This window comes from Aulostomus chinensis, chromosome 5 (genome assembly GCF_037954235.1).
Source record: "Aulostomus chinensis isolate RoL2024-O1b breed Wild chromosome 5, RoL_Achi_v1.0, whole genome shotgun sequence".
Taxonomy (NCBI): Eukaryota; Metazoa; Chordata; class Actinopteri; order Syngnathiformes; family Aulostomidae; genus Aulostomus; species Aulostomus chinensis.
This window is the reverse complement of record NC_141324.1, coordinates 11,640,689-11,664,687: the sequence shown is the minus strand read 5'-3', so window position 1 is coordinate 11,664,687 and position 23,999 is coordinate 11,640,689. Positions and strand designations below refer to the sequence as shown.

At 42.6% G+C, this 23,999-nt stretch overlaps 1 protein-coding gene across 2 annotated transcripts in view; it reads left to right on the top strand.

Annotated features, from left to right (window-relative positions):
• Window positions 1–18,288, top strand: part of LOC147261193 (3',5'-cyclic-AMP phosphodiesterase 4B-like) — a 55,332-nt gene extending 37,044 nt beyond the window's left edge. For both annotated transcript variants that reach the window (XM_086203131.1, XM_086203132.1), the window contains 10 exons: window positions 4,470–4,582; window positions 12,391–12,484; window positions 13,993–14,195; window positions 14,279–14,377; window positions 14,781–14,945; window positions 15,105–15,204; window positions 15,373–15,527; window positions 15,617–15,739; window positions 15,818–16,000; window positions 16,080–18,288. In XM_086203131.1, coding sequence (XP_086059257.1) covers window positions 4,470–4,582; window positions 12,391–12,484; window positions 13,993–14,195; window positions 14,279–14,377; window positions 14,781–14,945; window positions 15,105–15,204; window positions 15,373–15,527; window positions 15,617–15,739; window positions 15,818–16,000; window positions 16,080–16,439 — 1,595 coding nt within the window. In that variant the 3' untranslated portion in view covers window positions 16,440–18,288. The remainder of the gene's footprint in view (window positions 1–4,469; window positions 4,583–12,390; window positions 12,485–13,992; window positions 14,196–14,278; window positions 14,378–14,780; window positions 14,946–15,104; window positions 15,205–15,372; window positions 15,528–15,616; window positions 15,740–15,817; window positions 16,001–16,079) is intronic.
• The last annotated feature ends 5,711 nt before the right edge of the window (window positions 18,289–23,999 follow it).

The window sequence follows — 23,999 nt, the reverse complement described above, 5'->3', positions numbered from 1 at the left end:
AGGCAAAAAATAAAATGGCCTAAGTCACCCTCTTGACATAGCCCATTGTCCAATAGGGCATAAAGAGCAGGATCCTTTCAACTGAGGATTTAGGCGATTTTACCAGAGATGACCAGCATTATGAAGAGATGATTTAGGCCAAAAACTATTTTTTGTCAAAAAATGACTTATGCCATTATGTAAATAGGGGGACATTGTGTGAAATAAAGAAAACACAGTCGGTCAAAGAGGAGAGCTCACAGTTTTCTGACGTTTTCAATCAAATGAGATATGGAAGAAGCAGAACAAGATTGCAGTCACAAGGTGAAAGTGCACTGTGGGTCTAGGCTCCAGCCCCCCCGCGACCCTTAACAGGAATAAGTGGAAGGCAATGGATGGATCAACAAAGGTGATTCATTGCACCTGACCACCCCTTATGTGTCTCAGCTTCAAGTGTAGTGCAACGTCAAACACAAACAACAGTACTTGCACATATCAGTGTCAGATTGTATCGGACCTCATTTATGATGAGGGGAGGTCGCCTGAAAAAATATGTGTTTATGTGTGTGCTTGTAGCTCCAAGATGTTTACACTTCTACTAACCGTTATGAGTGAAAATTTTCTGTGAATGATTTTTTATCGGAGACAGTTATACTGACTATGATTTTAAATAGGTTTGCAAATAATCTCTTCCACATCCACACTACACAGTCAGTTGCAACAGTGGAACCAATGATTTTGGAGCAGACAAAAAAACAACAACAACACAACAGGCCTAATTCACTGTGATCAAATCTATTGCTCAATATATCTGAACAGTTTATTGAGCAGGCCATTGTGTATTCAGTCACGAATAAACCCTTATCCCTAACCCTAAACCCTTATCCCTAACCCTAAACCCTTATCCCTAACCCTAAACCCTTATCCCTAACCCTAAATCCTTATCCCTAACCCTAAATCCTTATCCCTAACCCTAAATCCATATCCCTAACCCTAAACCCTTATCCCTAACCCTAAACCCTTATCCCTAACCCTAAATCCTTATCCCTAACCCTAAATCCTTATCCCTAACCCTAAACCCTTATCCCTAACCCTAAACCCTTATCCCTAACCCTAAATCCTTATCCCTAACCCTAAACCCTTATCCCTAACCCTAAATCCTTGCAGTAGGTGCCAATGTAGTTAGACAAAAACACAAAGTCACAACAAATGCCTCTCACATAACCTTGATCCACAACCTCCGATGATGAAATTTATGTCATATTGACCCTTGCACTAATGTGGATATTGTGACAACAGAGTAAGGCTTTGTGGTCTAGGTTCTAAGAGGACAGTCTGATAACTGGAATGACAGTCAGGATGACAGACTTAAATGACAGAGATCAAAATCAGATAAAGTGAGAACTCAGAGATCAAAGTCAAAGATGAGTCAAAGAGGTCTTATGACATCACACAACCCATTGCTTGTTAAGGTGTATCCCATTTGTCCACATAATACACAACATACTGTGTCTATGTCAGCAAATGGAGTATACAATATTTTTTTAGAAAGCAGTTAAAGATGGCTCCTTCTTGACCCGCTACATTAGAATGAGGCTTACATTTGATTACACCAATACAGTTTTTGGGGTTTGGGTGAAATACAGATTCTGCAATATATCACAAAAGTGATGTATCATAATACTAGTGTATCTTGAGTTTGAGTAACTATTATCATAATTCAATAGTAGTCCTTATATAATGGTCTGAAAGGGGCCATTATTCACATGATTTGAATACTTCTTCCACCAGTGGCTGAAGCTCACCAGTAGATGGTATAATGGATGAGGCAGTGCAGCTCTGCATTGGCCTGACAGCGAAGGAAACAGGTTTGAGGGACAGAATGAGAGAGCACAGAGAGGGGCAGTGTGAGGTGGATCTGAGCGGAAGGTGTCTCAGGCAGGGATGGAGTTGGGGGATGTTTGAGCCCAGCCCAGCTTGTTAGTGTAGTTGATGGCTCTCACAGAGGCTGGTTTGTGGCCTGAAAAGGGGAGCGAGTGGAGGCAGACAGGGTCTGTCTGCACACTGAGGTCTGTTGTCCTCATAGCAGCTGCCAGCATATGGCCAAAGCATTAGGACGTTCCAAAAATGAAAGAAAAAAAAAAAGACTTCCATTGAAAAAACAGGCTGGAAAAGTACCCGCACTCTGTCTGGGAGCAGGTTTCTCAGTCTTAAAGTGCGTCACACCACCTTTGACTGGGGATATTGTAAAGAAAAGTCTCTCAGCTCATTTAGCTCTGTCAGCCAGAGATGATGATGAACTTAGCAGTCTTATCTACTCCTACTAAGTGCATACAGATACACACATCTTTCTTTTCATTATGATTTACAGATTTCGTCATGCTCAGTTATGCATAGCTGCAGGTCCAATGAATGACAACTGAAAAAGAAATAGATACAAGTGTCAAGATCTCTTTTATGGGCCTTGCTTTATTCAAGTGGTTTGAAGTTAGAGATGAAAATGTTTGTTTGATTATCATTAGACACTTGACTGTGTCAATGGATCTACTGCCAAATCCAAACTGACTTGAGTCTTAATCAAACAGGCTGAGCCAAGCTTTTAATCTTTCCTGATGACTCACTAGAATATTTAATGTACCATCAAACCCTCACTGAAGGGAACTGGATCAGGATGTGGTCACACCTTTTTGGCAGCTCTCCTTGCCCTATGGCTCGAGAGACCCACACATTTCTGCATACCCAGTTTCAGCAGCTCTGAACTGCTTTGATGTTGCACTTTCTGCTCTGTGTCACTGACTTTTACATGTCTTGCATGTCAGTGGTTCCAGTGAATAGTTGCAGCCACAAAGTTTGCAGTGCAGCAGTATGTAGCCAGGAGTTCTTTGAATTCTTCATTCTGGAGCTTAAGTTATAGGAAACCCGTGTGCCCTTTTGGCTCAGGCTAGAAGGAGCTGCAGTTGTGCTCTTTAATGTGAGGATTTTCAAAAACCACTGTTAAACCTTTAGCAGTAAAAACTGGACTCCCCTTTATGAACAAGAGGCATCACTATCATTGTTCTGATAGCCTTTATCGGGATCAGGTTTCAACAAGTGCACATACATATTTCTTGAGATCGCATCGAAGCCCTTTGTTAAACATCAGTGGCTCAAAGTCTACACGCCATCTCCGTTCTTTGAAGTGCTATATGACGTAAACTGGGGAGCGGCATGCTGGCTGCCTTGTGCTTAGCATATGGGGTAAATTTCTTCCATTTGTGAACCCTGTGAAGAGGCAAATGGAAGGTGGGGAGATCTAGACGCCCTCAGCTGTGGTATCAACATGTTCTTTGGTATATCCGAATGAAGATTTAACTTGTTTCCTCCACTTTATCATCTTAGTACAATTCTCTTGAATTGGTATTTCCCTTCGAAATCATACCTAACTCAAGAACAATTTCATTGAATGACATCTTTGGTTGCCCTTAGCAGTCACTCCGCTATGAAGTAATTCCGCTCCATGTTTTATTTGAGTTCAGTGCCAAAGAGGAAACGCTTTGATTTCTTTGGCACACAGCTTGGCCCTGGTCTGGCTTTTCCCCACCGCCACAGTCAGAGTTTGCGTCTTGTGTTGCTTGTGCAAACAGAGTTTGATGTTTGATATATTTTTCTCTCCCCCTGATCTTCCTTATAGTTTCAGAGAGGAAAGAAGTTTGTAAAGTGTGGTGGAGGGTGAGCTGCTGCTGAAGTTCAGCAAAGTACAGCCTTTAAGTAATGCATGTTTCAGATAGGAAAGCGAGTGGAGGGAGATAGTTAAAGCAGGGCCAAATTCAATTAAAAATCTTTTTTTTTAATTTCAAAGTCCTCCTCTTAACCCTTTTTAAAAAAAAAAAATTACGTAGTTTCTTTTCAATATATGAGATCAGTGATTCATTTGTATTTCCACACCTGCCAAGCCAAACCTGATGGGTTTCATCACTAAAAGCCCCTCTTACCCTTGTGTTTCTTAAAACCATTTGTGTGTGTGTGTGTGTGGGGGGGGGGGGGGATGGGTTGGGTGGGCAAGAACAGCAGGAGGCAGCAGACTGCCTAGTTTGCAATGCAACTGATTTTTGCAGAGGTCCTCACACAAATGACTGAGGGGTTGAGAAGGGGTGGAGAAGACAGACAGAGTGGGAGGGGGTTTGCAGAGTGCTGAAGCGTGAGGGATCGTGGGGGCCGAGAGAGAAAGAGCCTACAGAGAGAGGGAGTCGGCAAACTGTAACTCTAGTTTCACATTGTCTGAGAGTGTGACTTCCCTGAGTTTACTGAGGTGGTGGAGCATAACAAGATGAAGGAGCTCTGTGTACATGCCTCTCCCTCTTCCTCCTCATCTCCCGGATGTCCTGCAGGCCAGTCCTCCAAGCGATCCATCCACCCTGGGACCCTTGGACCTCCGTGTATGGTGTCTGGGGGCTCAAATATGGATATAGATCCTTTGGGGCCTGACTACGTGTCCATGTGTCTGTTGGCAGATGAGTCCTATCAGAAGCTGGCCATGGAAACAATAGAGGAGCTAGACTGGTGTCTGGACCAGCTGGAGACCATCCAGACCTACCGCTCTGTTAGTGACATGGCCTCCAATAAGGTAGGACTTAGCTAATAATGGGAATTGAATCAGCTTTTAATGACTCCACCCATTCAAGGACAGGCTTTTCATGAGTACATCCATACACAAATGTGTAAGTCATGTTGCGGATTTAATTTAGAAGAACCTTGTTATGTAAGAGATATTTCTCATCTTCAAGCTAAAATTGTACCCTTATGTTGAAAAGCTGTCATAAGGCTTCATCAAATTATTTTACCAACAAGCTTAGAAGCCCTTACAGCTATCCTGAAGTTAAAACCTTATAATGTAAAGTAAAATACACATGACATAGTGATGACTATTCATGATGATTTTGATGGCACAAATGAACACAGCTCGCATGCCATTGTTATACATCTCTCCAGCCACTGTTTGACAGGATTTGGTTTAAAGACTAACTAATCTCACAAGACACGACAAGTACCTGGTGTTCATTTGCTGAATCTTTTATGTTTTGGTTTAAACCTCTCCTGGTTCCCATCAATTGATGGGATCCACAGCAATCATATGCAGCATTGTGTCTTCCCATATCTACCGTTTGTGCCCTGTTCAATCTTCTTTGGCCGTTTTGGTCAGCATAACAGTCAATGATTCAGCCGTGACAAGACATAACTTAAGTGGCTTGTTTAAAATGAAGTTTATGCACTCCATTGAGGTGCTCTGTTTGACTCCATTCATCTTGTTATTTAATGGAATCGTTTTTAGGAACAGCATAAAATCAAACACAGAATCAGAAACCAGATAAACAGGATATTGAATGATGTACCAAATTGATCCTAGCTTAGTTGTCAAGCATTTCAAAAATGTCATGATTATACTGATGATGAAGGAGAGCTGAAGATTCCTGCTTGGAGACAGCCTACTGAGTTGTGCTTGTTATGATGACTTGATTGGCCAGTTCTCAGTTGAGCTGGCATCCATTACAAAGCGTGTGTAAATTTGCACTGTTCATACAAAAAGTAAATAACATTTTGCTCATTTGACATCCTTTTAAAATAACAGCGGTTTTCTGCTATGTATCAACCAGCATTATTATTTTGTGGATCTTTTGTAAAAAGACAAAAAAAACTTAAAAGTAACATCTTTGATGCATTGAAGTTTCGATCATAATTGTGGTAGCTGTGGTATTTCACAGTAAGAGCTAATTCCATTTTCTGACTGTATTCAACTTACCTGCTAGAAGTAGTATGTCTGAGATACAGGGATTCTTACTAAATGAGTTCAGTTGCACATGGATATATTTCTTGTGTGGATGTTTTAACTGTTGCATTCTCTCTCAAGGTTAGTGGGGCATTGGTCCATTTTCTCAAGCGATACAATCATAAAGGTTTGAGTGTAACTGACACGCTCTAGTATGTCAAAACTATTGTTTAAGATTAAAAAAGAAGGTTAAGGCTTGGTTGTTGAAAAGTTGTTTCTTTTAACTGGCTATTAATGTTGCTAGGTGACTGTACTTTTTGATATGTTAAATTTATATAATCTGCCATTTAGAGTCAGGTTTGATTTGAAGCCAATTGTGTTCATAGTTACATAGAGACATTAATGCTGCTGACTTACCTTTCTTCCAAGGCTGCTAAACCGTGTCAAGCTAGCACCGCTAATGCACCTTGGCAGTCCTCTATAACAGCAGCTTTATAGTTCAAAATATCTAAGAGTTGTCACAAGAAACTATTCATTTATATTAGGTCATCAAAAAAAAAACAATTTCAAAAGAAGTTGAAATGATCCCCTCCACATTCGAAAATTCCCCCCTCCATATTCTTGCCTTGGAGGGTGCATGAAAAGGAGAATGCAGGTAGCAGATATGTTATGTGAATAACAGCATACTTACGACTTATCAATTTCCCAGTGTGGTTGTTATTGCTGTCATGATCATGTGAATATTAGCATTGAGCTCTGCTGCTGAATCTTGCAAATGTACCCATGACGGCTTTTACCAGTTTCTGATGAGGGACCTGCTGAGACAGTGTTCCCAATAATATGTAAGCAAACGAGGCTGCACCCATCCGTAGAGTCTCCGCTACGTCAGTCCAGTAGCAAGCTGACATTGGCTGGTGAGCCTGCTGACTTGTAAGATCCCTGTCTCTAACGTTTGACAAGCATGCAGTGTAGAACTGTCCACTTACATGTACTGCTTATCAGATGTTTTGATGCCACGATTGTCTTTTCAGACCCAGTTCTGCTTGCTGTCCTTCTTCATTTGTGTAGCAAAACAACATGTGTGAAGGGCATGCAACAGGTCAAAATCATAGAAGTTTTAGAGCACTCTCTGCAAGATAAGAAGGGAATTACATCGAAATTACAATTCGCTCATAAAGATGGCACTTCGAACAGGTGGGTAAAGTTAAAATGCAGAATTTTCACTCCACCATTTGGTCTTTAATTTACCAGTGAAAGCCCTAATGTCTGTACAAAACACCTTTACAGGTGCGTTAATGTGCTTAATAATAGAGAATGAGTGAAAGGTGCGTTCAGAGTGGAGTGCAGTACGATAGCCAGGCCAGCAGGTGGGGCTTTCGTTGCTGCTGTCTACTTGCGGTATCTGTGCTCTGCCAGCAGAGGTCGTGCTTCACCACCAACCTTCTTGGATGCCCGAATGGTGCTGCCGTGTTTAGGTTGTAGGAGTAGGCTGTAGCGGTAGGACGTCGCGGTAGGACGTAGGTTGCCACTTGGCAATTTGGACACAGCACATGACACCAGTTTCCTGGATATTCCTGTGCCCCCTCTGCCCCCTTGCTGTTACTAGATGACAATAGTGGTGCTTTTACTTGGTCTTAACATGCAACAATCATAAAGACAATGGGCGCGATTTTTTTCCCACTATTTTCACCTTTCACCCTGAATGGAGCAGCTTCGCGGTTTGTTCCTGCCCAGTTTTAATATGACGTGATTTGAACAAGATCTTGTTTGTTTGTGCAACCAGATAGGATGTAATTGAAACCAAAGTCAGACTCGAGGTGTCTTCACTTTCACTGTCCAAGGACGCAGGTGCATCTGGTGGTATTGGACCACACACCCTGCATGGTTGCTGTGACCTCAGTGCTGTTAGCTGCCTCCCTGTCCCTCACTATCATTAGCCTTGCCACACTTCCATGCTGATGCTGGTGATGGCCCTGGACAAACACTACCATCTAAATCAAGTTAGAAGAATTTCATGCTCTGCGGGTTAACATGGAAGCAAGCCCCTGAGCGGAAACCCAAGGAGAGTAGGAAAATTTAACTCACGTGTGGTCACTCTGACTTTGAAGGGCTTCAGAAGGGGAAAATGACAAAATCACTGAAACAGATGTAGCAGTGGGTCTGTAGCTGTGGTGTGGGTAATGAACATAAAATTATAGTGTTTTTGACACCGTTTTACTGAAAGGGTGGTGAGGAGATCAGACGAGATGGACTCATTACTGTACCTAATGGTAACTGAAACCTATTACCTTTGTGATCTGGGCTTGTTATGGGAAGGTAAATATGAAACCATATGAAACCAATCATTCTTAATTATCATGTACCCTTTAGGAAGCATGTCTTTCTAACTCCTTAGAACTGATCCACCCATATCTTAACATAGTAAACAGGCACAAGTTGGACAGAGGCAACATTTGCTCATTCTGGGCTATGTGACATTACATGTGTAGTATTGCAACATGACATCTTCCTGTTCAGTTACATTCATACACCCCGTCTGTATTAGTCAAAGTGAGCCAACATTTAACACCTGGTCCCAGATAAATATATGTATACAAGCCATTTATGATTTTCCAGTACAATACAGTACAGTGTGACTTTCTACCCAACTCATCATTTAGAAATTTGCAGTGATTTGCTCAGGTGTGTTTGTTGTCCAGGGCTATGTTCAAATGGCTGTCTACCAGTAAATTACTTTAGGGAGTTACTCTAAGAAGCAAAGGGGAAGTGGGTTGATCCTTCGGGTGGTGGTATTGGGAGGAGCCATTGATCATTTGGTAATGTGGGCCAGTCAGTCAAGTTGACGTTATCATTATCCTGTATGCCACATACCACATTGGGCAAAAGGAATAGTCTTAGACACCCAGAAGTAGAACTGCCACTCTGATAATTCTGATAAAGTTCATTTTGTATTGTGTTTGTTGAATGACAATGGGACTACGTTGCTCTGAAAATCAGATGAACAACTTTGACATGTTCACTTGGAAGAAGGTGAGTTGATTCTGGATATTTTGTTGCTGAATAAGAGAGGTTTGTGAATGATCTGAAAAAAGATTGTTTCATCTGAAAACTCATTATAAAATCATTATTTACTTACTTTTTTTCTTTTGTTATATTAATGTTTGGGGCTGCACGGTGGTGCAGTGGTTAGCACTGAGTCCCGGCTTGGGTATGGGCTCTTTCTGTGTGAGTCTGCATGTTCTCCCTGTTCCTGTGTGGGTTCTCTCTGGTACTCCAGCTTCCTCCCACAGTCCAAAGACATCAAGAGGGGACGAGGCTGATTGATACTCTAAATTGACCGTAGGTGTGACTGTGAGTGTGAATGGTTGTCTGTCTCTATGTGTTGGTCCTGTGATGGACTGGCGACCTGTCCAGGGTGAACCCTGCCTCTCGCCCGTTGATGCTGGGATAGGCTCCAGCCCCCCCCCGCGACCCTTGACAAGAATAGGTGGAAGAAAATGGATGGATGGATATTCATGTTTGCATTCATTTAAAAAGAGAGAAAGGGTAGTGGACAGGTAGACAAAGGATATAACATATTTAATTAAAATATCGCAATAAGTTTATTCTATCTAAATGGTGTCTCAAGTATCACCCTCAGATTTAATTTAGCCATTTTGAAATAATACAAACCCCAGTATATACCCATGTTGAGGGATCAGCTCACTGCTTTTAAGAACGAACCACAGGTTGTTTTTTTCTGGTAGATTCTGTAAGTCTTTTGTAACCTCTCCATGTTCCTAAAGTTTTGTTTCTGCTTATGACAAGTCTTTCTAATGTCAAAGCATGTGTTTGTGATTATAGCAAGGACTGAGTCATCTATTCTCTTAAACACACTTGCAGATGTCAATCTGTTGTGAGGCGATGTTGACTTTATGACCCCTGGTGCCTGACATGTGGCACTGCGCCTGAATCATTTCCTTGAGTTCACACACATCCACTATGCTCTGCTGCTTTAGAGATTCAATTTTAAGTTTGTTTGAATGGAATAAAGTAGTTTTATTCCAGGCTCAAATTTTTTCCTTACAAGCTCACTTTGATATTTTTATGGGCTGCCTCTGGCAGTCTGGTTACAAGTGGGGCCAAGGGTTTGAAAATGGAACTCAAGTTTCACTATCTAGTTGATGTTAGCTGTCAGCTTGACAGTTATTTGACAGATGTTGAAATCAGACTATCTGTTTGTTTGTTTTTCAAAGACAGAAGATGTCATTGTGATTAGTACAAGATCAGGAAAAAAAAATTATAATTGATTGCATAAGAATTCTATCATGTGTCCTATGAAGATCAGGATGTGGATGGCACTTCTTCATTTTGCAAAAAAACCTATGGTTTCCTGGTGTGCTTTTGCAATGACTAGCCTAGTTTATCTACCCACTTCTACTGTTGCTGCTACTGCTGTGGAATGTGTGTGTGTGTGTGCGTGTGTGTGTGTGTGTGTTTTGTGTGTATGTGTGTGATGTAAAGCAATGCATTTTAGATCAGGACCTCCACAACGGAAGAGGGCACGTGACTCTGTTGCCATGGCATTCAGGTTGTCGTGCATTTGGTATTATGCTGGCGGACTGCTGACTGAAAAACTCATTGTGTTTGCATCTTTTCTACGAAGCAATCAGACAGGGAATCTACATATTTTGAATATATTTGAATATATCCTCTGTAAGATAGAGGATAAGCAGCCACCTCTGGTCATTTATCCTCAATATAAAAAAAGAATACCCTTCATCTCTTCATTTGTGAAAAAAACCACTGCAGAGCTTTGAAGCCTCACATTGCGCAGTATGCACTTGATCTGTTCTGCATTATTGAGCAGAAGATAGCAAGAAGGGAGGGTGCGACAGAGATGACAGATAGTGGGAGGGGGGTTTGCAAGAGCGAACAGGAGTGAGGAAGCAATAGTTAGAAATATGTGGGGGGATTTTCCAAACTCCAGTTTTCTGCAGTGCTGCACATGGTTTTCGCAGGGGTGGGAGGCAAAGAACAAGAGCGAGAGAGACACCATCAGTACCTCAGGGGACTCAACAGATCCCCCCACCACCACCACTACATTCACCATCTCCTCAACGCCTGTCTCTCCCCTTTCCTTTTTCTTTCTCCATCTCAGAACCAGCCCTTCCTCCCTGCCTTGTTCAATCTGGGCACGGGAAGGCTGGATTTCCCCTCGCATGTCAATGGATTTGGATGGTACCTGGAGAGAGAAGGACAGGGCCAGCAAGAACAAGAGAAAACAAAAGGAAATATTGATTGCATCCGAGGGGATTCCGTCGCTCATCAGTGGCCTGCGCTCCTGGAAAACATTTGGCAGCACTATGCAGTGGCGCAGTTAGGTAGAGCTTCGCCACAGCCCCTCTACAGAGAGTTCAGCTGGGGCATTTTCCATAATTTTCCAGTCGTTGGAAAGTGATGAATTCGGTGGTGTCTTGAGCTTAGGTGTAAGTTCAGCCTTGGGGGTCCACTCAGAGAGGAGCGTAAAGGCTTCTGCTGGGGAGTACCAGTGGCTCAGCACAGCTCAGCATCATGCCTGAGGCTAACTACCTGTTCTCTGTGTCCTGGGGATACATCAAGGTGTGTTCTGGAGGAAAAGTGCCATAGAAGGGACTGTGTGTGCATGCGTGTGGACAATGTTGTAGTCACATAAATCTTCCTGTAGACACTTGTCATGCTATGACTGTGAAACTATTTATTTAATTTTCCTGGCTGAAACCGAGACTTGATGTGTTGGGGTGATAGATAGATAGACAGATAGATGGATGGATGGATGGATAGATAGATAGATAGATAGATAGATAGATAGATAGATAGATAGATAGATAGATAGATAGATAGATAGATGATAGATAGATAGATAGATGATAGATAGATAGATAGAGAGAGAGAGATAGTTTAGGTAAATCCCCTGAAAATTAATGCTGATATCCATTCATTTTTAATATGCATGTCACCCTGAAGTAATGGAAACATTACCTTTTGTGTGCATGTGTGTATGTGTGTGTGTGTGTGTGTGTGTGTGTGCACTTGTGTGTGATTAACACTTGAATGTCTTTATTCTGATGAGAAAGATCTTGTCATCATGCTGTCAATTAAGTGCTGCATTTGATAAAAAACGTTTGTACTTTACACGTCTTTTGAAAACGCATAACCATCATGACAATCTACATTGAGTGTATGTGTTTTTGTGTGTGCATGCACATGCATGCTGCCATTTCTCTGAAACTCATAAAATGCCTCACATTGATTTTGTTGCATTTTGATCAACACTTGAATGTATTTATTCTGACAAGAAGGATCTTGTCACCATGCTGTAAATCAATTGCATGTGATGAAAAACTTTTATACATTACATGGCTTTTGAAAAAGCATAAACATCATGACACTCTATTTTGCTTATGATGCACTGTTTGCATCATGAACTCCCATTCCTCCTGTTAGTGAAGTCGTTACTCAATCAAGGACCTGGAAGACATAAACACAGACTTTATATGGCACATTAAGAAGACGCTATGTTCTCATGGGACTTATTCCAATGGAAAATAACAGGAAATGTTAAATCTGTCATGGCAGTCAAATTAATGTTCAGATTATAAATGCATTATATATGCACACCTCAACTCGTGTGTCTTTTCTCACTTCAGTTCAAAAGGATGCTGAACCGGGAGCTAAGCCACCTGTCTGAAATGAGTCGCTCAGGCAACCAAGTGTCTGAGTACATCTCCAGTACCTTTCTGGGTGAGCACATGCACACACACACACACACACACACACACACACACACACACACACACACACACACACACACACACACACACACACTCAAACATACTGTCAGACAAGCCAAATGTGCTGCATGTGTCACTGTAATGTCAGGGGCCAAGATCCTTCAGGAGCATATCCCACACATAGCTTGCTCTAAGACAGGGGTGTCAAACTGGTCCAGTAAGGGCCAGTGTGGGTGCAGGTTTTCATTCCAACCAAGCAAAAGCAACACCTGATCCAACAAATGAGCTGTATGGACACAGCTTAGTTGATTTAAGTAGAATCAGGTGTTGCTTTTGCTCGGCTGGAGTGAAAACCTGCAGCCACACCGGTCCTTACTGGACCAGTTTGGACACCCTTGCTCTAAGAAGACAGAGGAACTCATAGCTGGTGTGCATAGACACTTTCCAACCAGTCCTGTCTGGTCTGGAGGAGAGTGACAGGGTCCCCTCACTCCAAATGCAGAGATGTGGAGTGAAGATGGTGGGGCAGGGTTCCACTCAGGGAAGAGTTCCCTCGAGAGGGATCAGGGGAAAGCAGAGTGTTTAAGTGCTCTGCAATGTGTTCACTTGAGAGTTTGTGTCCTCTACATACAGTATGTGTGTGTTCCTAGAGTACCATCAGATCCAGATAGACAGTGCATTATTTATCATGAAGACAGCAGTGTTTCCTTGTCTCTTAAAAGCCTGGTGTTTAGTGAACCATGACAGCCAACCAGGCTTTCCCACAGCTTTCCTGCCATTCATCAGGGTGTAACAGAAGAATACAAGGGAGAAAAAAAATGTGTTTCAAAAATTGAAGCAGAAATCCACACATGCTAAAGAGGAGTCAAGCGCAAAGACGCTCAGTTTTTTATCATCTGCAATGCAGTTGCTTGCAGCCGTCAGGTTTAACAAGATTATTTTCATCCTGTGCTTACCTGTAAAGGGTTGCAGCTGAGTTTATCTATTTTTTGGGACTTTGCACTTTTATGTGGCGAATATACACACAGAGAAGCCCACTGTCAGCTGCATACAGTATGTGAGAATCTGAATCCCGTACACTCGCAAATTAACTAGTCCCTCCTCTAAGTACTTCAGCTCAATGTGAGCCATCTTACCATCATTCTGCCAGGTATTGTTACAACAGGACAGGCTTTCTCTGAAGACCCCAGCCACCTGAATATCATCAGATTTCACCACATCATGTTAGCACTTCTTTAGCTCATCACCCCAATATGGGCATTTAAGGTTCAAATTTGGGGATAATAACTGGTGTGAAAAAACATTTAGTGAAGGACTGTTTGCTATTTGAATCAGGGCAGCTTTAATGTGATGCCACATATACTTTATGTCAGAGGTTGACAAACCAACAGTTAACAGAGGCCAACTTTGTTTACTTTTTGCAGCGGCAACATAAACTGACTTGTGTATCCAACAAAAACACAGGTTTAAGATTTTATCATCCATTCTTCCTGTTTTTTTTGTCTTCTTCTTCTACAGACAAGCAGAATGAGTTGGAGCTTCCATGTCCAGTCCCCAAGTCCAGGGAAAGGAAAAGGAGGCAGGGCCAGCAGCAGCAGCAACAAGGTGGGATGATGACTCAGATTTGTGGGGTGAAGAAGGTCAACCAAACACCCAGTATATGTGGAGGCACCAGCAATCGCTTTGGGGTCAAGACGGACCAGGAAGAGCTGCTGTCGAAGGTCAGCGATCAACATACTGAAAGCAACGTCTGGTGTGTGACAGGCTAAAACACTGGCATGCCTCTTTATGACCTGTTTGATAGGACCTTGAGGACATCCATAAATGGGGGCTGAATATCTTCAGGGTGGCGGAGCACTCCCTCAACCGGCCCTTGACATGCATCATGTACACCATCTTCCAGGTCAGTGCATCACTACTTGATCCTCATCATCCTCCACCTCCTCCATGAGTTAGAGAGTTCATAAAAGAGAGTTATTGATAAACATACATATCCAGAGAAGGCATCAATGGATATGTTGCTTTCCAGTATGATTGCAGGATCATCTAAGACTCATGAGTATGTTTAAATATGAATCATGCTGGCAGCAGAACAAACTTGTCTCACATCATCAGCTTTTCTCTAAAACATGTCTCACACATTGGCCAATATGCTGAAAACTGAACCAAAGGTCACATCAGCAGTTTGATGACTACAAAAAGAAAGCACACTACTTACTTACTGTACTTTGACATTTTCCATGAGGAAATACTTCTCCAGATGACGGTCTTCTTTTTCTCATTTCCTTCCACTGTGTTTCACCCAGGAACGAGACCTCATGAGGATGTTCAAGATTCCAACAGACACCTTTGTGACATTCCTGCTGACCCTGGAGAGCCACTATCACTCCGATGTGGCTTACCACAATTGTCTGCATGCAGCTGATGTAGCCCAGTCCACCCATATCCTTCTGTCCAGTCCTGCGCTTGATGTAAGTTACTGCAACTCAGCTGCTGTCAAACTCCAGAATATAATCTACTTGAAACTGCATGCCTTAGACAATGAAACAAGAAGGTTTTGGCTGCATAACAGTGCACTTTGTTTCGTCATTTTAATAACTGTTGCTCATCTGTCTTCCTATGAAACACAGGCAGTCTTCACTGATCTGGAGATCTTAGCAGCCATTTTTGCAGCAGCAATCCACGATGTGGATCACCCAGGAGTGTCCAACCAGTTCCTCATCAACACCAGTAAATCCAAGTCTGCAGTTAGGAAATAGGGGAAACATTTGTATGATTTAATTGGATTTGCATCTAAATACAACATTGTAAATTTTTTGGGACACTGTGTGGTTACCATAGTTACTCAACCTCCATTTAATTCGTCTGTTGTCTCTCTTTTTCTTATTCTTCCTGTAGACTCAGAACTGGCTCTGATGTACAATGATGAGTCAGTGCTGGAGAACCACCACCTGGCTGTCGGCTTCAAACTGCTGCAGGAAGAGAACTGCGATATCTTCCAAAACCTCACTAAGAAGCAGAGGCAAATGCTCCGAAGGATGGTCATAGACATGGTGAGTAGATGTTGGCTTGTCTGTCTAATGCTTTAATTGTGTGTCTTGACAACTTCCTTGCTAAATGAATCCTCTATGTTCCTGTCTAGGTTTTGGCAACAGATATGTCCAAACACATGAGCCTGCTGGCTGACCTAAAGACAATGGTGGAGACCAAGAAAGTTACCAGTTCTGGAGTCCTCCTTCTGGACAACTACACAGACAGGATGCAGGTGAGAGGCTGGCTGGTGCCACATTTGAGATAGATAGTCATGGAAGATGCAAGATAGCTAACAGCTGACATCCCACAGGTTCTTCGTAACATGGTTCACTGTGCTGACCTAAGCAATCCCACCAAGCCTCTGGACCTGTACCGGCAGTGGACAGACAGGATCATGGATGAGTTCTTCCACCAGGGAGACAGAGAGAGGGAGAGGGGTATGGAGATTAGCCCAATGTGTGACAAGCACACAGCTTCAGTAGAAAGAACACAGGTAGAGAACACACACGACTTTGTAACATTGCATCAATTGACAAAATATACATTATTACGAGTGTTGTCCGTCTTTCCAGGTGGGCTTCATTGATTACATTGTCCATCCTCTGTGGGAGACATGGGCTGACCTGGTCCACCCTGATGCCCAGGATATTCTGGATATGCTGGAGGATAATAGAAACTGGTATCAGAGCATGATTCCCCAAAGCCCCTCCCCTCCTTTCTACACTAGCAACAATGAGAGCGAGCTGCACAGCACGGTGGAGGGACTGAGTAAATTTCAATTTGAATTCACACTGGATAACCAGGATGCAGACAAGGAGAGTGGAGTAATAGAAACAACTGACCAGTTTCATGACGTGACTCTCCTAGATCACCCATCTGATGAGAACAGGATGGACATTGGGACACATGTTGTCTCTCCTGCAGAAACATAGCTGAACTGTTTTTACAGCGGTTTTGTCTGAATTTTATTGCAGTCGAGCAATCCTGCAATGTGGCTCTTATGAGCTGCCTAGCTGAGAAGGCCTGGCCCAGCTTGGAAAGCCTGTGGCAGTTTGGTTTTACACTCCCTTGATGAAAGGCGGCAGAGTGTAGCCTCTAATCTTTAAAGACCAGACACCTGCCGAACTGCTCACAAACCAAGATGGTGCTGTGGATAATAGAAATCCAAGAAATGGGACAAGTAATAATTCCAAATTTGCACTTCAGGATAACTTATGCTTTGTATATCTTTGTATTGTATTCAGATTGAATGCCATGTGGTGAAGCATCCAACCAAAACTACTGGAAAGCAAGTAATTTGTAACCGTTGTTTTTCTAACATTTTTTTTTAAAAGTGTGCCTTTTTTTACAACCATGTCCTTTTGTAAATGTTTTATATTTATTGAACACATTCATGTAGCTGTCACATGTGCATCATTTTTGATGAACAGTCTTCCTAACGTTCTGGCAATGGCTCACTCTCACAGAAGCATTCAGTGGGTGTATTTCTAAAAAAATCAATCTACTTCCCAGCACAGTTTGCACTTTATGGCAATTTTAATTCACCAAAATTCATACCAAAACAATCATTTAAGGCGACAGCTTAGTTGTCTCCAGTATTTCACTACATTAGCAATCAATGGGAAAACATAAGCAAGAGTCCAAATATGTCGAAAGAAATCCAAAGATGTCATAACAAAAGCACTATGATTACTTCACTGCCATCTTGTCAAAGAGTGATCCGATTCTTGAAGAGTCACTCGAGTAACAACTTCCACCTCAAAGTCATACCAGTGGCCAACGCCCTCCTGAAGTCAGGCCTACAAACACCAATTATTAAACAAGAGATCTGTAATTGACTGAACAACCTGAGTTTCATGCTGAGCGTTTCCACTTCAGAAAATCTGCATTCACCAGAACTTCATTTCTCCTCTAAGTAGCTCACACACCTGTTGCAGTTAACACCATTCCATTCGTGTGAATACACTTTATAATGAATGTAGAGGATGCACAGGGATCAAAAAAGACACGTTTCTGATTTTAAAAATGGTATCTTGAAATTCCTTGCAGCACTTTTAATATGTTGACGAATCTGCAGCTGGTTGCCGATCTGTCAAACACTACCTTAAAGGTACCACTTTCTAAGGTGAAACCTTTTAAATAAGGAGGCTGATGTGTCATGACATGGCCCATCTCCTGTGTTTGTGTGTGTGTGTGTGTGTGTGTGTGTGTGTGCGCGTGTGTGAGTGTGTGTAAGTTGCACAATCGTGCTGCACTCAGCTGTGCTGTGCTGTGCCGACCCTTCAGCTGTTTGTAACAGTGTATTTATTATTTTTTCCTTGTACATGATATTGATGATGATATTCATTGTATATTTGTTATTATTATTTATATGCATTACTTTGTCAAATCAAACTTTGAATTTGTCTGGTGTATCTGATTACCATGTTGCTATAAAATGTAACATGACGTTATGCAGTTCCAATTTTGACAAATTGAAATGTTTTGTTTGGAAGTCCCGCCAGAAATGTTGGTACAGTCTGAACTCACGACACCTTCTTTGAGGACCAGAAAATGTTTTTGTCTTTCATTCCTGGCAGATTTATGAATGATATTTACTGCAGTATATATACTATGTACAGTGACAGGTCATTGTACAGCTTTAGGAATATTTGCTGAAATATGTAACAATGTTAACATTGTTTCTGATGTATTTTTTCAATGTTTTCCTCACAACATTATGTTAAATGGTATACATTGTGCACAACAAATGTTTTCTATCAGATTATTAAAATGGGCATGTACTACAGAACTTCCGACTTTAGTTTGAGTCTCTTGGATCAGCTAACCAATATCAGCACTCTTGTCATTATGCCAAAGGCATTATTCAGGTTTTCTGCTTTGAGAGAATCATATTCAAATTTGTCTCAAATGTCTAGTGGTACTTAATGATGGACTGCATATATTTTGGTGGTCAGAGGTCAAGGTCGCTGAGACAGTAACACATTGTTTAGGCATACAACTGCAATATTGAATTTCTAGTGTTTGTTCATTAATCTCCAAGGATTTAACTTCATAAAAAGTGCAAAGTGCAACATTTTTCAAGTGTCAGTGTCACCAAGTGACCAATCCATGTCAAAGGGCCAGCTCTCAGCTCTGCTCTCACTCTAGCACAGATCAAAGACAGAGCAGTGGGGGAGGGGTTCTTAAAGGGCCAGCTCTCAGCTCTGCTCTCCACTCTAGCACAGATCAAAGACAGAGCAGTGGGGGAGGGGTTCTTAAAGGGCCAGCTCTCAGCTCTGCTCTTACTCTAGCACAGATCAAAGACAGAGCAGTGGGGGAGGGGTTCTTAAAGGGCCAGCTCTCAGCTCTGCTCTCACTCTAGCACAGATCAGAGACAGAGCAGTGGGGGAGGGGTTCTTAAAGGGCCAGCTCTCAGCTCTGCTCTCCACTCTAGCACAGATCAAAGACAGAGCAGTGGGGGAGGGGTTCTTAAAGGGCCAGCTCTCAGCTCTGCTCTCCACTCTAGCACAGATCAGAGACAGAGCAGTGGGGGAGGGGTTCTTAAAGGGCCAGCTCTCAGCTCTGCTCTCACTCTAGCACAGATCAAAGACAGAGCAGTGGGGGAGGTGTTCTTAAAGGGCCAGCTCTCAGCTCTGCTCTCACTCTAGCACAGATCAAAGACAGAGCAGTGGGGGAGGGGTTCTTAAAGGGCCAGCTCTCAGCTCTGCTCTCACTCTAGCACAGATCAAGGACAGAGCAGTGGGGGAGGTGTTCTTAAAGGGCCAGCTCTCAGCTCTGCTCTCACTCTAGCACAGATCAAAGACAGAGCAGTGGGGGAGGGGTTCTTAAAGGGCCAGCTCTCAGCTCTGCTCTCCACTCTAGCACAGATCAAAGACAGAGCAGTGGGGGAGGGGTTCTTAAAGGGCCAGCTCTCAGCTCTGCTCTTACTCTAGCACAGATCAAAGACAGAGCAGTGGGGGAGGGGTTCTTAAAGGGCCAGCTCTCAACTCTGCTCTCTCTCTAGCACAGATCAAAGACAGAGCAGTGGGGGAGGGGTTCTTAAAGGGCCAGCTCTCAGCTCTGCTCTCACTCTAGCACAGATCACAGACAGAGCAGTGGGGGAGGGGTTCTTAAAGGGCCAGCTCTCACCTCTGCAGTCACTCTCTGATCAGACTCAGGCTTCTATCTCCTTAACTACAAGGCCTAGGGATTTGCCAATTACAGCGTTGGATTCGGGCCGGCATTTGGCACCCGGGCCATGGGGGCTCAGGGGCTCAGGCCCTAACAACGCTGCTTGCAGCTTTAATTTTAATATATTCTGGTATTTTTGGAGCGATGAGTAAGTGTGTAGTGTCGGCCTTTTATCGATTTTCCCCCACAAAACCATATCAAACATACATTTTGCGAGATGAGGAATTTTTAACAATACCATTTGTAAATATTTCTCATGGCATAATTACATACCTACATAAGCATATTGCATTCATTTAGGAACTTTTTTTCTGAATTAATAAGGTAAGATTTCATGAGTAAAATATTTGTGCTGTTACTCTGAATTAGGCCAACAACAAAAATCAAGAGAATTATGGACAAAAAAGAAGGGCAGAAATAATTCCAGAATCCCAGTTATTCAGAAAAAGGGGAAATCAATATACTGCAGCATGTACCAGCATTAAATATATACCACAGAGCTACTAACTCTGCTATTGATTGGTCTTTTTAACTTAAAATATCTGTTTTAAATATATAGCATTATGTTTACGTCTGTTTTGTGTCTTGGTGTCAACATTGTCCTCCTCTTCCATCAGTTTCAGCATTGTCAAGATGCCTGTTGACAGAAAATATGGACACAGCCAAGGACTCTAATTTTCCAACGTGGTGGTCTATACTTCCATGGTAATAAGCAAGAAGTTTGTTTGAAAGTCTAACACAGGTCTTGTGGTCTGTTGGTGACTGACGTCAGCGGGGTGAAAGCAGACCGCCCGTCTCTGGCTGCAGCATCTGTGAACTGTCTCAATTCAAGCTGAGCCGAAGGTTTCTCCAGCCATTGGATCCAGCTGTCACCTAGTTAACCCCCCTCTCCAGTCTAATAGCCAGACCCTGGATGGACCCACTGCCCAGGGGCCTAGGCAGAGAGGAAGGGAACCACTTCCAGCAAAACAAACCTAGTCCCTCCATATCCACTTTATAAAAACAAATGCCTTCCTGGAGTTTTAACTGGCCAGCTGCTGTTTGTTTTCAGTTGGACTGACAGTAAGGAGTGAAGTCAACTGGGCAGTCGGTGTGAGAAATGAAAAGAAAAGTAAAATGGGGCATTCCAGGAAAATTCAATAGCAGCACAAGCATGGATGTAAAAGGTTCCAACACACAGTGAAGGAAGTGAGCTAAAACATACTGACAAAAATTATGGAAGTGGAAAAGATCAAATGAGGCAGCTAACTTCCTCTAATGCTTCTTGTGTGTGTGTGTGTGTGTGTGTGTGTGTGTGTGTGTGTGTGTGTGTGTGTGTGTGTGTGTCTCCCCGTGTGTGTTTTGCTTCTAAAATGCAGCACACAAACAATTACAGGATGCATCCTTCCTGGAAAATTTCACAAATCATCTGGATATTAAACATAACAGGGAGTCATAGATATGAGGGTTATTTTGCTTTTGCAAATGACTGTCTGAACTGTCTTGTAATGAATAGAGTCTTCAGTATATGGCAGTAGTTATGTAATCCACAATTTCAGTAGAATTGTCAAAACACAATTCAACATCCCAGTTTGATTCCAACTTTAAATAGTATGAATCCTTGCTTAAAATAATCTAAGAAAACCAAGAAAGAGATCCTGGGCTTGTAGAATGTGCTGATGATTAAATAATAAGTGAATCTTCAGCCGATGTGTTAAGCATTCGTCTTTGTCAAATCACATCTCTCACATCATGTTTCAGGACTTGGCACCAGAATGACATTTGTGCTGATTCTGCAGGGCTCTTTATCCATCATGCAGCCAACTAGATAATTGTTCACACATGGAAGGGAACATCCCCGTGGCATCAGAGCAGCACACATGAGTACGCTCTCATCTCTGGAGAGCAGAATTCTTTTCTGCTCACCCCTGAGATGTCCATCCATTTGGCTCAGAGTAGGAACATACATATATTTAACACTTAACACATGTGTCATGAGAACGAAGGATGCCCTCTGTTGCTGAGAGGAAAACAAACAAGCAATGTTATATTATACCTGCTACTGTTAAAATACTGTTGGAGATGAAGGTCAGCAGTAAGCATGGATCAATAATTGCCCTTGATTGCCTCAAAGAGTGAAACAAAATCTTGTCCTTTGCTTTCTGCAAAGCGAGCTCAGGAGGAGATGTTAGCTTGCAGAGGCAGAATCTGGATGAGTCAGCAAGATGTCTGAGATATCAGGTCAACAGCTGTCTCTAATAAGACTGTTGAAAATGTCCATTTTACCCTCATCACCCTCTTCATGAAAAATTTCTACCTTATTAGTGTCTTGCAGGGTCTAGATTCTGGTAAATAATAAAAGTGTTTTCTAGCTAAAACCAAATTAGGCTGATGATTTCAAGAAAATGGTTTTTTATGATAACGCATCGCTGTTGTAGTTTCCAACCCATCATATACAGGCATGACTACCTCCAGACTGTAGAGGATATGAACAATAAAGCTCCTCTACCATGAAAAATGCTGAGTAATCAATAGCTACACAATTCAAATTTTTGTTTTTCTTTCTTTTCCCCCTCCTCCCGCCCAGATCATCGACGACGACCCGGCCTTCGGAGTGCGGCGCTTGGTGGATGTCCAAATTGTGCCAAAGGAATTATTTTCTACCTCTGATGAAAAATGGCTCCAAATTACAATACATTTTAATTTTAGTTGTCAACTACTAATGATTGGAGCTTTCGGCTTTTGTTCAGCGGCCTGCCTTCGTCTGTGGGGCGCTGCGTGTAAAAGACGGCGAGAGCGCATAGTTTGCGCAGCTCGAAGTTTTACGTAGCTGGGATTTGTAGTTCTTGGAATGGTAGGTGTCGATCGATTCAGTAGCTTCTCCCCTTTCCAAAGACTACAAACACTGCTGTAAAGAAGAAGTCTACGCGACACTATTCAACTTTGATTCCGCTGTGGTCGCAAAATTTAAATGTCCCGATTTCGTACCAAAACAGATAAAAATCACCATCAAAAGGTAACGTTTGCACTACAACAGACACCCGACCCTGTTTTGTGAGTGTTAGAGTCCAAACTTTGAGAATTGAAAGTAAACATTGCTTTCAAATTTTGGTACATTTTTACAGCACCCAATTACGTCCAGCGTTTTTCGGCCCGGCGGCAGGCCGATCGGGCTATAAGGGTTGGGGGGGGGGGGGTACTGTCATGAGTTGGGTGTTTGTTAGGTATCCTTGTGTTTTTGTTTCATGTTTTTTGTTGTTTTCCTCCTAACGCTGCGGGGGAGGTGTGGCCTAGCGGTGCAGCAGGCCCACTGCGCACCTGAGGCTCATCTCCCTCATTATTCTCCCTGCGCTTAAGCAGCGTGGCAGCGTCGCCTCGCTGCCAGATTGTCGTGGTCGTTGCCTGACTCTCCAGCCATCTCTCCCTTGTATGTCTAGATCGCTTCCCTGGTTAGCTGTTTCCTTGTGTTTGTTTCATTGTATTTATCTAGTTTCTGAGTTTGTAGCATTGTTTTGGTTCTTGCATCGTTCCCGTTGTTCCGTCTTTAGTTACTTTTTCCATAGAGTTAGTGTGTTTTTTCCTACCCACTCGCCACAGCGTAGTTGATTGTTTAGTTTAGGGCTGATTTTGTGTTTTATTTCTAGGAATTGTTTATTATTGTAGTTTGTTTTTGGTTCTGAATAAATCTTTTGTCTGTTCACCGCTCCTTTTCTCTGTGCCTTGTGTTTGCCGTATTGCATATATTTATATTCTGGTCCTCATAGACCAATTTACGCGTTTTGCACAGGCGTACCCAATGAGAAACAAATCTGGAAAAACAGCGGCTGAAAAGATATTTCAGGACTTTATTCCTCGTTTCGGGTACCCAGAGAAACTGCATCATGATCAAGGACATGAGTTTGAGAATATCTTGTTCCAAAGACTACAACAGCTGTCAGGAATTGCTCTTTCTTGAACTACGCCTTATCATCCTCAGTGCAACCCAGTTGACCGACTAAACCATACACTTCTCCAAATGCTACACACCCTACAAGAGGAGCAGAAAAGTGAGAGGAAAGAGCACCTGCCACACACTGTGCACGCCTACAACTGCACGAGGCATGAGACAACAGGTTACGCTCCATTCTTCCTCTTGTATGGTAGGACTCCACGGTTACCAATTGATTGAAACTTAACCAGGAACTTCCGAAGTACAAACAGCACATCAGCTGTCCCACCAGAGGCAGCAACACCCTGGACCACTGCTACACCGTCATTAAAGGAGCATACCACTCTGTTCCCCAGGCAGCTTTGGGGCACTCTGATCACTGCTTGGTACATCTCATCCCCGCTTACAGGCA